General features: G+C 43.6%; 1 protein-coding gene across 5 annotated transcripts in view; it reads left to right on the top strand.

Annotated features, from left to right (window-relative positions):
* The window catches only part of MYO3B (myosin IIIB), a 327845-nt gene that overhangs the window by 283277 nt on the left and 30051 nt on the right, over positions 1-14517 (top strand). For all 5 annotated transcript variants that reach the window (XR_013228041.1, XR_013228040.1, XM_077319759.1 and 2 more), the window contains exons 32-33: positions 12801-12907; positions 13329-13375. Coding sequence is in view for 3 of the 5 variants with exons in the window: in XM_077319759.1 (XP_077175874.1) it covers positions 12801-12907; positions 13329-13375 (154 nt within the window). In the remaining 2 variants the exon portion in view is untranslated. The remainder of the gene's footprint in view (positions 1-12800; positions 12908-13328; positions 13376-14517) is intronic.

The following is a 14517-nucleotide window of genomic DNA, read 5'->3' as shown; positions in this document are numbered from 1 at the left end:
GGGAGCTGAAACATGATTTTTCTTCCCTCCTATTTCTGAATTAAAAGTGGAAACACACATCGTGCAAATACCTGAAAGGATTCCCGGTTGGAAACCGTAAAGGCCTAATTAGACCTTACAAGGGGGAAGCTGTAGTTGGATCCCTGGTTGTGTACTTTACTCAAAAGAAAACAACCATAGAGACTCTGATGCTGGGGGTGGGGAAGTAATCCACTGTATATCACTATTGCCCTGATAGCAATGCTCCTCGCAGCTGCTATTGCCCCAATGTGGGGCCATGTGCTCATACGTGTATTCTTTCCATATCAAGGCAAATGGCAGTCACTGTGCTATCAGACAAATGGTGCCAAGGATCAAGATTAAAAACAAACAAATCTCTGTCCCCAGGGCTGAGTCCCTAATACAAATTCCGTCATAACTATTTTTTGCCAATAAAAAAGGGATGGACAGAATGGCACCAGAAGTGGTAAAGCCTCTGGCTTAATTTGACTCAGTATGGGAAACTTCACCCAAGCCAGATGAAGAAAGGATGGGCAGATGGATAGCTGTTTCTTGATCCTGTGCATTTTGCTGCATGGATGTTATTAGTTGGTGGAGCAAGGAGTCTGATTAATTCCAATAACAAATGAGACCCTGGTATTCTAACTAGTTATGCAACCTCTAGGCAGTGGGCATCTGATTTCTTTGAGAAATAAGTGGTAGTCAGCCACCTGAGACTGAGCAATAACAGGTCTGTGATGCCCTTAGATGTTTAGTACTGCTCATACACTATGCTGATTGGCGTGGCATGAGTCTACCTTGTGCAGCTAACTTCTGGAACCCTGTTCATCATAGGGATCAGGGACTGTGATTATTCTCCATGCGCAAGGAATTTCAAGTAACCAAGAGTCATAACATCACATGGAGGGGAGGGGAGGGGAGGGGAGGGGAGGGGAGGGGAGGGGAGGAAGGAAGGAAGGAAGGAAGGAAGGAAGGAAGGAAGGAAGGAAGGAAGGAAGGAAGGAAAATTTTCCAAGAATTCTTGGGGTCATCAGTGCTTGTTATATATGAAATTCTCATGGGAGTGTTTGGCTGAAGTTAAGAGAAAATTATACACCCATGAGCTCATACATTCATATGATGATGCATATTTGACTCTTAAGCCATGAAAATCAATCCCTGATGGGTTCTGAATTAATCTCATCTCTTGATTCTACAGCTCTAAATCCATGAAATATATTCAAAAATACCTTATTTGTAGTTTACATATATATTTGTGTGTCTGGATGGTATTTGAAATTTTTTGAGATACTGGCAAATGGGTCTCCCAAAATTCAGGAAATATTTGGGAATGTATAGAAATATTCTGTTCCAGAATTTTAGTGTTCCCAGCAATGGAGAGGGGAGGGTAGATGTGAGGGCAGGCAAAATGCTGCAGGGACCGCCGCATGTTTCTCCCTCCAAACAGGCTTGCCCCTGGTTGCTCCCTGATGTGAAGCAAGATAACGTGGCAAATCCAGTTTTGATGATTTCCCTCATCTTGAAACAAATCTGGCCAAAACTTGAGCCAATCCCTGGACAGCCTAGGGATGCAGACAACGTTATGTGGAGGAAGCTCTAAAACCCACCAGCAACCAGAGGCTGTCTGGGGCAGATTCCTCATGCAGAATCGGTTAGAGAAAATCATCCCAAGGAGAGATACTAGAGGAGGAAAATACAAAATATATGCTGCTCTACACAAAAATCAGAAATCGCATCTAAGAGATTTCCCATGATTGGCCAGTATTTGGTATCATCAGCCATTGGGGTAAATGTTCTTTTAAAGAATGTGGTGTGAACTGTGCTTAATAAAGTACTAAGTTTCTGATTTTCTGCCCCAAAGAAGTAGGACCATGATTGTATGATACTGATAACATGGCTGAGATCCACCAGAGCAGTTCTACCCATGGAGTACGACTTTTGAGCTTTTCCTTTCCTGCCATAGCCCCAGGTATCTCCCGTGAGCATCATTTTTGTGGCCTTTGTGACCACAGCAAGAAGCAAAAAGTCTCATTCTGACCGTTTACAGGAGCACAAATGGGGGGCAGATGAGGCACACCGGGCCAGATGCTCCCCCGTGTGGGTGCAGGAAGAGGTGGGGCAACCTGCCATGACTAAAACTCCAACCTGCAGCCTGGCGTGAAACCCCCAGTGCAAAAACGGTCTCTGAGAACTTCATGGAAACTCTCCAGTGGATCCAAGCCAAAGCTTTAGCCCTGCACAACCAGCATTAATTTGGGTAGCCGGGGAAAAAGTTGGTCGACGTCGTAATGTGAGTCAAGCTGCCCTTTTGTCTTGAGACTTCAACAGGGAAAATGAAATTTCCAACCTTGAAAAAAAAAAAAGAGATGTGATCCAAAGGGAAATGAGAAGCCCTCAGAAGCTTCAGAATGCATCTAAAATATCAAAGGAGAACAAAGATACGTTTCTTTCTTCTTCTTTTTTCACACCCTACACCACAGTCTTTGTCTCCAGGCTATTGCGATGCATTCCATAGGCACAATCGATATATTTAAGCATGAGAAACTGAAGTGCCTCGGAATAAATTAGACCAGCAGGAGAAGAAACAAAGAACAAATTAACATGATTTTAAACATTGCTGAAATTTTTATGAACTTGGACCTTGAAATGTTATGATGAGCTCCCAAGAGCCTGTGTTAATATTTGCCAATAATTAAGAGTTGCACTTTAATGTTCTCCCCGACATAGTAGGCTGGAAACTATTACTGCAACTTTTGTGGTCATACGGATTTTTTTTAAGTGTTTACTTTCTTAATTATTGATGAAATCTTTTTTAAACAGCTCTATTACATCTATTTGCAGGGTTGTTTCTCTCCACCTATTTTGGTTAATTTCCTAATGCCTAGGACAAGGAAGTCATGTTTCCTTCCCTTTTGTCGCAGGTTTAGATGATTCAAAAGGCATGGGCTTTCCAAACTGAACACTGGGGTGGGGAATCAATTGGGGAGACATTTTCCCATTTGGGGCTGGCTTCTGGTGACTGAGGGTCTTAGTTTTCATCTCTAGGGCCCCTTGGTACTCCGTCTGCAGTGAGATGTTTCCAGATTAGCGGCGGTGATTTGGGTGATTTGGCGGAGGGGGGGGTGGTAAACCAATGGAAACAGGCTTCTGTCTATAGGATTTTAAGTCTGGGGAAAGCATTTTTTGACCCTGCTACCCAGAACAGACTCAGAGGAGATATAATCAGAGCAATTCCGTGGTCCTCTTCAAAGCCCATTTCTAGGAAGCCAAAAGCCGGCAAGTTGATTTTGAGAAAGACCAATTCCTGGACTCGTTCGGGTGCAGGACAGGAGCGATGCATGCAGACAATGTCACCCGCATGGGAAAATACCCACTCATTCTGTATGCTCGTTGGAGAGCACGAAAGAAGACCCGGGCCAAACAGGAGAGGGCCAGCCAGACCTCAGCAGTGCTAGAACCTGCCCCTGCCTGCCCCTCTGAAGGGGGAACCCCAGCAACTGCCTCAATAAAGAGACTCAGGCACTCTTCATTGCACAACTTTGGTCAGAGGTCAGAGTGGCAGAAGTTGGTGCCAAGGCGGGCCTCTTCGTGTGTGGAGGGAAGGCTGCAGCCATCTTCCTCCCCCTCCCCTCAACCCCTCTAGTCTTCCGCAGGGACTTGCCCCCCAGGGCCCTTCTGACCTTCCTGCTTGGTACGCATAGATAACCCAGAGTTGGCCAAACTCTGTCTGACCTAAGGTACAGAGAAATTAGAGACCCTGAACTAACTCCACTGACACCTGTGTTTAAAAGAACCCTGAAAACTTGTTATGACACTTCCCCCCAGCTTTTTAATTTGTTTGTTTGTTTGTTTGCTTGTTTGTTTGGCTTGGTTAGAAAAGCCTAACATGACAAGACTTCTAAGGAGATTTTTGCTGCTTTCTGTCTTCTGTTGTGGGTTTTAAACAACTAGAGAAACCTGATGCTAAACCTGCTTCGGAGATTTCTCGGCCGTAGCGATCTGAAACGCAAATGCCTATTCCCAGTAAAAGGGAGAAATAATAACATCCCAGAAAGTATCTTAGCAATGAAATAACAGTGTAAATCTAGGAAGGTTCTGTCTGTTTAAGGCAGGCAACAGACCATGACTCCTTCATGAAAGGCCTCTGAAAAAAACTGGTAAAGGTCTCTTGCGTTGTAGTGGTTAAGAGCAGCGGACTCTAATCTGGAGAACTGTAATCATGTAGTTACAGGCTTCCAGCATCCACTCAAAGCCCCCCAACAACCACTGTACAGTTATTCTACAGCTGCTTGTGTTCTAGTTTCTCAGGCAGAAACTCGGTGGTGGAAAATGTTCTCAAGTTGTCGCCGATTTACAGTGACTCCATAGGGTTTTCAAGGCAATAGACTAGTAGAGCTGGTTTGCCATTGCCTGCTTCTGCGTGCCAACCCTTGACCAAGTTGGTGGTCTCCCTTCCAAGTACTAAGTTGGGCCGGTCCTGTTTAGCTTCCAAGATCTGGTGAGATTGGGGCAGCCTGGGTCATCCAGGCCAGGGTGACAGAAATCCTTCACATGAAGAATTCACTCGTATATTACACTCGTAAAAGTACACCGCACCAAAAGGGATCAAGAAATAAGGTGACATGCAGGGGCTGTTTTCTAGGACCTGGCATAGACATAAGGAGAGGCAAAGGAAAGAATAATGTTGTCATCCCTAATTCCAAGCTAAAACCATTCCCGGGTGAGCTACGAGCCCTGCGGGAGCTGTCAGCGTTCCGCAGGGCCTGTAAAACGGAGCTCTTCCACCAGGTCTATGGTTGAGACTAGGACTGGCGAGGAAGAACATTGCCACCCCTGGGGTCTGAAGTATACACCATTACCCTCCATCCCCTAACGCCCTTGTTTGGGTAGGGGGAGAGTTGCATTTTCTGCCGTGTTGGGTATTTTTTAAAGTCTTTTAGTGGGAGTTTTAATGGGGGATTTTAAGACTATTGTTACCAGCCACGAGCCTGTAGGGAGTGGAGGGAAATAAATCGAATAATAATAATAATAATAATAATAATAATAATAATAATAATAATAATAATAATAATAATAATATCATTGGGTAGATTTAGGCCGTTCTGAACAGCTCTTTATTCACTCAGGCTGGGATAGTCGGCCTGTCCTGACTGAGGGAACACCCAATCTATAACAGCTGCTCACCACAAACAACCACCTGACAGGATAGCCACAGCCTGGTAGCACAGAATCTGCTTTTCACGATGAAGACTCCAGGTTCAGTTGTGGCATCCTTAGTTAAAAGAATCACATAGCAGATGCTGTGAGAGATTTCCACCGGAGATTTTGGAAAGCTGCAGACAGTTGTTGTTGTTGTTGATGTTGTTGTTTATTCGATTTATATCCTGCTGCTCCCGACAACCATCTCACGGCAATTTACAGATAAAACCCTCACATTAAAACATCAATATAATAACCCCCTTAAATATACCCCCAGCGGCAACAGTCTCCATTCCCCACATCCACTGAGGCTGCCTTCCATGGGCCCTGTTAGAATAGACAGGATGAGCAGGGTGTGGGGGATAAATATAGAGCCAGTGTAGTGTGGTGGTTAAGAGCGGCGACCTCAAATCTGGTGAACCATGTTTGATTCCCCACTTTTCCTCCACATGCAGCCTGCTGGGTGATCTTGGGTCAGACACATTTCTCTCAGAGCTGTCCCAGCCTTGCCTATCTCACAGGCTGTCTGTTGCGAAACAAGGAAGAGATACAGAAAAGCCTGGTTCAATATGCTTCAAGTATTAAACAGAGTCATAATCCTGAAAACTAGACTCTTTGACACAGATTCCATATCCACTGAGGCAATATATTTGCAGGAGTTCATTGTATGAGCTATACTTCCATGAATTCATGGGCCAATTTATCCTCCAGTATGATATAAGTGAGTAATGCCATTTTGTTGTCAACATAGGACAAAAGACGACACAAATCTGACAAAGGACAAAAGAACAAATGGGCACAAATCTGGCATTAAAAATGGCAAAGCACAGAATCTAGTGGGAGAACATATCAGTCCCCCAGGATAAACAGGAGACACCAAGCAAGGTACAGACAGGTGATGTAGCTGAAGAGGTGAAGCAAGGCAACCAGCCAGGTGGATGCAGAGATTTGCCATGCTCAGGAATTCCAAAGTTCTGATTTCAGATGGAGCAAAGTATGCTATTCTAATTTTTTGCATGTGACCAGCCATAGAATACCTAGGACTCTATCAATAATGTTTCATCTTGTTCCTGCATTGTTGTAAATAAAGATTAGTGAATAGGTAAACCAGTAATTATAAGAGCCTCTTGTGGCATAAAGTGGTAAGGCATCAGACATGCAGTCTGAAGCTCTGCCCATGAAGCTGGGAGTTCAATCCCCGCCGCCGGCTCAAGGTTGACTCAGCCTTCCATCCTTCCGAGGTTGGTCAAATGAGTACCCAGCTTGCTGGGGGGTAAACGGTAATGACTGGGGAAGGGAATGGCAAACCAACCCCATATTGAGTCTACCATGAAAATGTTAGAGGGCGTCACCCCAAGGGTCAGACAGGACCCGGTGCTTGCACAGGAGATACTTTTACCTTTACCTTAAACCACTAATTTGACTTCAGTAACTATAATTTTTAGCAGATATAAAACTATTAAACTTATTTTCAATCTACGTTTAAAATGATTTAGCACAGAGCCAATGTCAATGTGGTTTCCCCTTGATATGGTTGCCTGTGGTAAATACTACCAGATTTTCTTACCCAGTGATATTTTAGCACACACAAAAGACAAATAGGCTTAGTGAAAGGGCATTTCCTTTGGAGCAGGCAAGTAGCAGACCACCCAGGAAAGATGCCGAAGAGATTGTATCGGAATGCCAGTAGATTAAAAAGACTGCAGGAGAGTCCCGCGCACAATTGATGCTGTGGCTTGGGAAGAGAAAGAAAGTGCAGACTTTTAAGAGCTTTTCTGTCTCAAGTAATGAGATGAAACAACCTTCTTGGGTATAGGCAGCTTCCATGTCACTGCCATGTTGCATGAAGAATTTGGTCCAAGGTACTTAAATTCCATGCTAGCCCAATTACGTTCGATCGCAGAAGTAAGTATGGGCACAAATAAAAAAATTTCAGTTCAGCTCTGGGTTTTCATGAACTAAACCCCCAAACTGAACCTAGCCCAAAGCCCTGAAACGAACTGATTCAGGGCCATTTCGCACGGCTTCAAAGTAGCAGAATGGTTGCTATTTGGAAACGCTACTAATTTGACATAACCCACGACGTCGTAGACAATCTGCAACAATCCTGAAACCAATCAGCAAAAAGCGCTTCGTTGTGGCGCTTTCAGGGGAATCCAGAAAAGTGGATTCACCCTCCGGATAGCGATACACTCCTGCAACCAATCTGCAACAGTAGCGCTAAAGATCTGTGCGTTACCATTGTTGCTGGTTCTTCAAAGTCCCTCCCCCTGGCTCTCTCCTCCAAACTTCCGGCGAAGCGATCGCCATTTTTTTTTCTCCGAGCGAGCGGGGATAAACGCACCGGCGAGCCTCTTTCTGTTTAGAGGCTTCCCTGGCTTCAGTCCTTCACCTTTAGTCACTAAGCACAAACAACTGAAAAGCCCGTTTGCTGAAATAAAGTCCCTTTATTTTTTACAAATAAATTCAGCCGAAAATCGTGCCCGTGAGAGGGGGGGGGGGATTTTTTTTTTTATCACTCGAGGCAGCGTGCAAATGATCATACAATCAAACGACAGCTCACATTAGGCAGCTGGATGGGTCTCTCCGTAGCAACGAATCTACCTAGATTCATTGCTATGGGTCGTTTTTTTTTTAAAAAAAACCTTTCTTAAAGGGAAAGGGGCTGTTTGGGAGCATGCTAACGGCTGCCCATTGGCTGCTTGACGGCCAGGAGCGGGACGAGCTTGGCAATAGCGCTTCCTTTCTAGCGATTTCTGCCGAGACCGGAAGCCTGTGGGAAACGCTAAAAAACGCAACTGATTCCACTACAAAGGCAGGTATGCATAACGACGAATTCCACTATTTTAAATGGCGATTTTTCATTCCGCAAACAATTTGCAACAAAGATCCCTGTGCGAAAAGGCCCTCAGTTTGGGCTAGTCTATTTTCCCCCATCTTCCAAGGGAGGGGAACTGAAAGGGACCGCTATAATGACTGTCAGCCATTTCAGGCTGACAGCATACAGGCGCACCCGATAGCTCTTAGCTTTAAACCAGGCTTTCTCAATGGGTTTTGTGAAACCCGGGGGTTTCTTGATGGCCCCAGGGGGGGTTCCAGATTGGATGGGAGTTGATTAATTTTTAAATGTATTATTGTAAAATTTAAATCGAGTGATATGACCATATATGGTTATGTTGACCTGACCCCCCCACCCACACACACAATGGCTAACGGTGGGCGATGTCACTTCTGACGCTATGTGACTTCCATGGGTGTGGCAGAGAGGTGTGGCCTGCTGATATTACTTCCAGGGTTTCTCAGAGCCTAAAGAATGTTTCAGGGGTTTCTCAATGGTAAAAAGGTTAAGAAAGGCTGTTTTAAATGGGTGGCAAGCCTTTAAAGTCTTAGTTTCACTTCCTCCTTTTCACATCCTCCTGTTTTGAAGGGGGGGGGGTAATCTGAGGGTTTAAAGGGCTTCCAGCCATAACAGCTGACAGTATGCTCATATGCTGTCAGCCTGAAATGGTTGGTAGCCATCTTTCACTTTCCCCCACTTTTAAGTGAAAGGGAACCAGATTAGATGCTGCCACTCTTAACAACTACTCATAAAACCACTGAGAGCCAGTTTGCTGTAGTGGTTAGGAGTGCGGACTTCTAATGATTCTGTACTCCCCCACATGCAGCCAGCTGGGTGACCTTGGGCTCGCCACGGCACTGATAAAGCTGTTCTGACTCAGCAGTAATATCAGGGCTCTCTCAGCCTCATCTCCCTCACAGGGTGTCTGTTGTGGGGAGAGGAAAGGGAAGGCAACTGTAAGCCGCTTTGAGCCTCCTTTGGGTAGAGAAAAGCGGCATATAAGAACCAACTCTTCTTCTTCTGAACCATCTCTCCATTAAAAGTCTGGGTTTAAAAAAAATGTTTTGGCCTACTGCCAAAAACAAAGTAGACACCCGGGGAGCCTGAAAGACAAGGTACCACCACTGAAAAGACTGTATCTCTGGTCACCACACACCTCACCTCTGCAGGTGGGGCACAGAGAGCAGGGCTGGAGAAGAGAGTCTTGACAAGTGGACTGGACAATGCAGGAGGAAGCAGTCCTTCTGGTACCACAGCACCAAGCCATCTGGGGAGCTTAAAAGTAAGAACCAGCAATATTGAACATTAGGTACTGGAGAAAAACATCATTGTTTTTACTGGCTTTTTCAAAGATTTACTCCCCACCGTACCCCGAGTTTTCATGTGGTGCATCCATGAATCAGTTTTCTTTCAATTCCATGCTTTTAGCCCCCCCCCCCAAAAAAAAAACCCTTTGACCTATTTATCATCCCTCTAGATTTCGTATGATTCTGGTTGTTTTATAGCTTTAACAGGAAGCTGCCCCAGAAACAAGGCTGATGAGGGCAATCAGAATCAGAAATGCTTTAAAGAAATAAGTTCCATCACTGAGGGGCAGCCACTGAGAATTCCTCTTTTCATGAGCTTGATCGCCTGAAGCATCCATGCAAATGGTACCGTGGGGAGCTTCCCCTCTTGATTGCAGAGATTGCAATGGGACATGCCCGGAGAGAGGGCCTGTGTGAAACTTTCAGCTTACCCTAAAAAGCCAGGGAGGGAGGGATTTCCACCCCGCGAGGCTCAATTCAGTGTCTTCTGTAGGATTAAATTCTGGGAAAGTGGCAGAGAACGTTAACCAGGTGCAGCAAGACATCAAAGTCCATTGGTACCTTAGAACGTAATGCATGTATTGCAGCAGTGAGAATCGTGGACTCCTAAAAATCTCATTGGATATACAAAGCAGGGAAAATAACTCTGTGTTTATCGGTTTACTCACACACAATAGCCACTACCTGCTCTATTCCAATTTCATTAACTGAGACAAATAGAACCATTGAGAATTGGCAGGTGGATTGTTCTGCAAGGTGGTTTTAAAAAACTGCAACCAGATCCCCTCCCCAATATCACCCCCAGGGGTGAACAGGGGTAGCTGATCTTAATCCGCCAGTAGAGTAATCCAGGGGGGGGTCTAGATCTTCCTCAGCGCACCGGCCTCAACCATAGACCTGGCGGAAGAGCTGTGTCTTGCAGTTCTGCGGAACGCCAAAAGCTGCTTTGGGTTCCCAACTAGGACAAAAGGAGGGTATAAATTCCTAAACAAATAAATGAGAAATTGGATTGGTTTTAATGGTTTTAACTATGGGTTTTATTGCAATTTTTATTTTGTAAACCACCGTGAGTCTAAGGGAACAGCGGTATAAAAGTTTAATAAATAAATAAATAACTACAATCATGTGTAAAGCTAGTTTTGTCCTGCTCATCTCCTAAGGTCAGTATAGGTATTTCATATAGGTGAAATAAAGGTGTTTTTTTTTAATGAAACTTTAAGATTCATTCATTCATTTTGACTTGTATACTGGTGCTTCTCTCAGACTAGCCATCTTGGGGTGGCAAACAAAATTTAAAATATATAATAACAAAGAATTGCCACAAACTGGAAGAGTGCGGAAAGATTTTCAGTGGATAACTGGCAAAATAAGCTAAAGAAGTTTTTGGGTTTGGAAAAAATAACTAACAATTATGAAAGTAATTTAAGGGAGGGAGATTACAATATTATTTGTCTTGATCTGATGAATTCTCAGAAGAATGTTTCAGATTGTAATACGTGTAGACACCAAAGACTAGAGACAAAGGACTTGAGTTGTCATAATGCTCTTCCGCCAGGCATTTGGTTGAGACCAAACGTAACCAACTGCGAATGAAGGGCCCCTGCTCTCCCCCCCCCCCCCACAAAACTCCACCAGAGCGCTCTGGACCTGTTGTGCTATTGCACTGTTGCATTGTTGTACTGTTAAATTATACTGTTATACTGTTCTATTGCACTGTTATACTGTTACAACCACAGTTATTATTGTATGATTATTAACGAAGATTGTTTCATGTATGGTTCATAAGTTCAGTGTAAACCGCCCTGAGTCTCCGGGAAGGGCGGTATATAAATAAAATAAATAAAATAAATAAAATAAATAAAATAAATAAAATAAATAAAATAAATAAAATAAATAAAATAAATAAAATAAATAATAAGGTTAGGTAAAAGTAACAATCAACTGAAATAACTAATTGAAGTTTCAGAGTGGTATTTTTGTGTATTGTTTATTGATTGGATTGTTTGTTTTATGGTTCTCTGTATGTTATATTTCTGTGTTTAATTTTTTTAAATTATTTAAAAAGTAAAAAATATACAATAACAATTAAATAATAACAGTTACATCTAAAGAACATCTAAGAATATTAAACGCATAAATTACTGTGATTATAAAGATGGTGATGTTGCTAGCAAGATGTTACTAGGAGTTGGGGGGGACGGGATGGGGAAGGAGGCCTGTTTAATTAATATATGATGGTAATTCAGCTGATCAGCTGGCCTTAGCCATAAGCCTGGGCGGAAGAGCTCCGTCTTGCGGACCCTGCGGAACTTACGACAAGTTCTGTCAGGGCCCTGATTTCCTCAGGGAGCTAATTCCACCAAGCAGGAGCCAGGGATGAGAAGGCCCTGTATCCGGTTGATGCCCAGCATATTTCTTTGGGGCCAGGGATCCTTAGCTGATTGCTATTTCTGAAAGAGTGCTCTCTGGGGATTTGCTAGTTATCTTGATGGGACTTGCTAGTTATTTGTTTCGTTTTCACCAGTTCACACATTATTTTGTGACTTGGGGCTGATATGAAGACATAGTTACGTCCATTGTGCATGCTGAGGTATATATACAAACTGACCTCAGTTTAGAAGAATCAGATGTTTCCCCACCAAAACATTCATTCTTGAGGGACTTCTGTTACTTGGGAATTTCTTTTAAAAATGCCAAATAAATGTGAAAAGAATGTTGGTTTTTAATGAGCCAATAAAGAACAAGCTTCTCAACTGTGATGAGCCATGATAACTGGAACCTCCCTGTTCAGAAGCAGTATACCAGTGGGAGAAAAAAACAACACGGGGCAGCAAACACTACTCAGACTAGCTTTCCGCACTCTGCATTCTAGACTCAAAGGACTTTGGTCTGATCCAGCAAGACACTTCTGTCCTTAGAGCTCTCATTCATTAAAGCAATATCTACTAAATCCCTTCTTCTTCTAATCAATTGTTCCGCCGCTCTCCAAGAAGTACCTTTTTAATACATATTTTAAAAGCAGCAATAAAATATTCTTTTTGCTGTTATGGCTGGCTCAACAGACAAGGGCGACTCTTTCAATGAACCAATAACAGGGACTGAAGCCGTAGTCAAGCTTGGCGTTCCTCAGGTGATAAAGCTAATTAATCACCACACTGTCCAAAGAAGTACACAGTGGAGCCCTAACCAGAGATATGTTTCTAAAACTGACTTAGGAGGGTATAATTCTTCTTAGACTTGTTCAGAACATACATGATAATAGGCCTGCAGTAGTTTAGGAAGGCTGAAGATTTTTAAAACGTTTCATTCCAGTATTCCTAAAGAGGTTGGCACAGCTTGGGGAATAATTCCAGGAAACCGATAGGTTGGAAGATTCTTCTGGTTCTAAAATATGCCAAGACATTAACAGCACCTGGCATAACTGAGAACTCAGCTGCACTCCTCTTTTTTTTCAGATTCAGAGAACGGTCTTGAGCAGAAGTTGAAGGCCCCCCGCCGACGCTGCCAGCAGCCCAAAATGCTGAACAGCCCCGAGGACAACTTGTATTATAACCAGTTAAATGTGAGTTCAAAGTGGCAATAAAGCTGCTCTATTGGCTTTGTTTCTAGTTAATAATTTTGTTATTAATACCTGTTCCAATCCCTCCAGCCCCACCCCACCCTACCCCCCTACCCCGCAACACTACCACCCCTGCAGCCCCTCCTGACGTTCTTCAGCTCTCGTCTTGAACATGTGCTTATGCTCTTTATCTGTTGCTTTCATGTCAGGATGTCTGCCTTCACGGTGAATAATTGATGTGGTTTATCAAAGACGAGCAAGATGCATGCTTCATCAGGCTCGCTGGAGCCCTTTGATCAAAAAAATTATGCTGTGACTTCTGATATTATCAGCATCTGCTTGCATTCAACACAAAATCACTTTGAATTAAAAATTAACGACTCGCTGCTTTGCTTTGACTGTGTGTTCTTGGCCCTCTCCGCAGGGATCTCTAGAATATCAAGGGAGCAAGAGGAAGCCAAGAAAACTTGGGTAAATATCTAGCTTCTTAGTTCTAAGCAACTGTAAACAGAAGAAGTCCTTTGTGATATTATGGAAAACTGCACACGAGGAAGAAAATAATCCTCCTCCTAAAGTTCTAGAGGTGTTCCTTAAAAATAAATAGCAAGCCTTTTTCTCGGTAGGACCTTGGAGCATTTTCTACAGCAGCAAATTGGAAACTTGCATTTTACGTGAACCATCTCTTTTAGGTTAAGGACAGAAAAAAAAGATTCTGTTCAGCGGAATCCAGTCAAAGTTTTGCTTTGTTTCTCTGCTTATTTGGAAAGGGGTCTGTCACAAACGGTAGACTGATAGCACCATCCGAAGTAGAGTTATGCTCTCCCAAGTCCATTGACTTCATTGTATTTAGATGAGTGTAGCATTGCTTTGGGTTGCACTATTGAAGTCCCATGAAGAGTGAGCATAAGTGGAAGAAGAAGAAGAAAAGTTGGTTCTTGTATGCCGCTTTTCTCTTCCAGAGGAGTCTCAAAGTCTCAAACAACGATATAGGCTAGATATCAGGAAAAAGTTTTTCTCAGTCAGAGTAGTTCAGCAGTGGAATAGGCTGCCTAAGGAGGTGGTGAGCTCCCCCTCACTGGCAGTCTTCAAGCAAAGGTTGGATACACACTTTTCTTGGATGCTTTAGGATGCTTAGGGCTAATCCTGCGTTGAGCAGGGGGTTGGACTAGATGGCCTGTATGGCCCCTTCCAACTCTATGATTCTATGATTCTATGATTCTATGATTCTAAAGCAGCTTACGTTCGCCTTCCCTTTCCTCTCCCCACAACAGACACCCTGTGAGGGAGGTGAGGCTGAGAGAGCCCTGATATTCCTGCTTGGTCAGAACAGCTTTATCAGGGCTGTGGTGAGCCCAAGGCTGCATGTGGGGGAGCAGGGAATCAAACCCAGCTAACCAGATTAAGCACTAGACCAAGCTGGCTCCCTTGGTGTGTGGCAGCAGGCTGGTTCATCTGGACCACAGCAAGTACCATGTGAAGACAGAGCAAGATCAGGTATCTGCTCCTAGAATCGAATAAGTGAATCCACATACTCTTTTTATTCTTGTCAAAAAGGGTTACGTACTTAATTTTTTTCCTCGTCATCTCATCAAGGGAAAATTTCACTGTTCTAC

The sequence above is a fragment of the Paroedura picta genome, chromosome 2, assembly GCF_049243985.1.
Source record: "Paroedura picta isolate Pp20150507F chromosome 2, Ppicta_v3.0, whole genome shotgun sequence".
Classification (NCBI taxonomy): domain Eukaryota; kingdom Metazoa; phylum Chordata; class Lepidosauria; order Squamata; family Gekkonidae; genus Paroedura; species Paroedura picta.
This window is presented reverse-complemented; position numbering and strand designations above follow the sequence as displayed.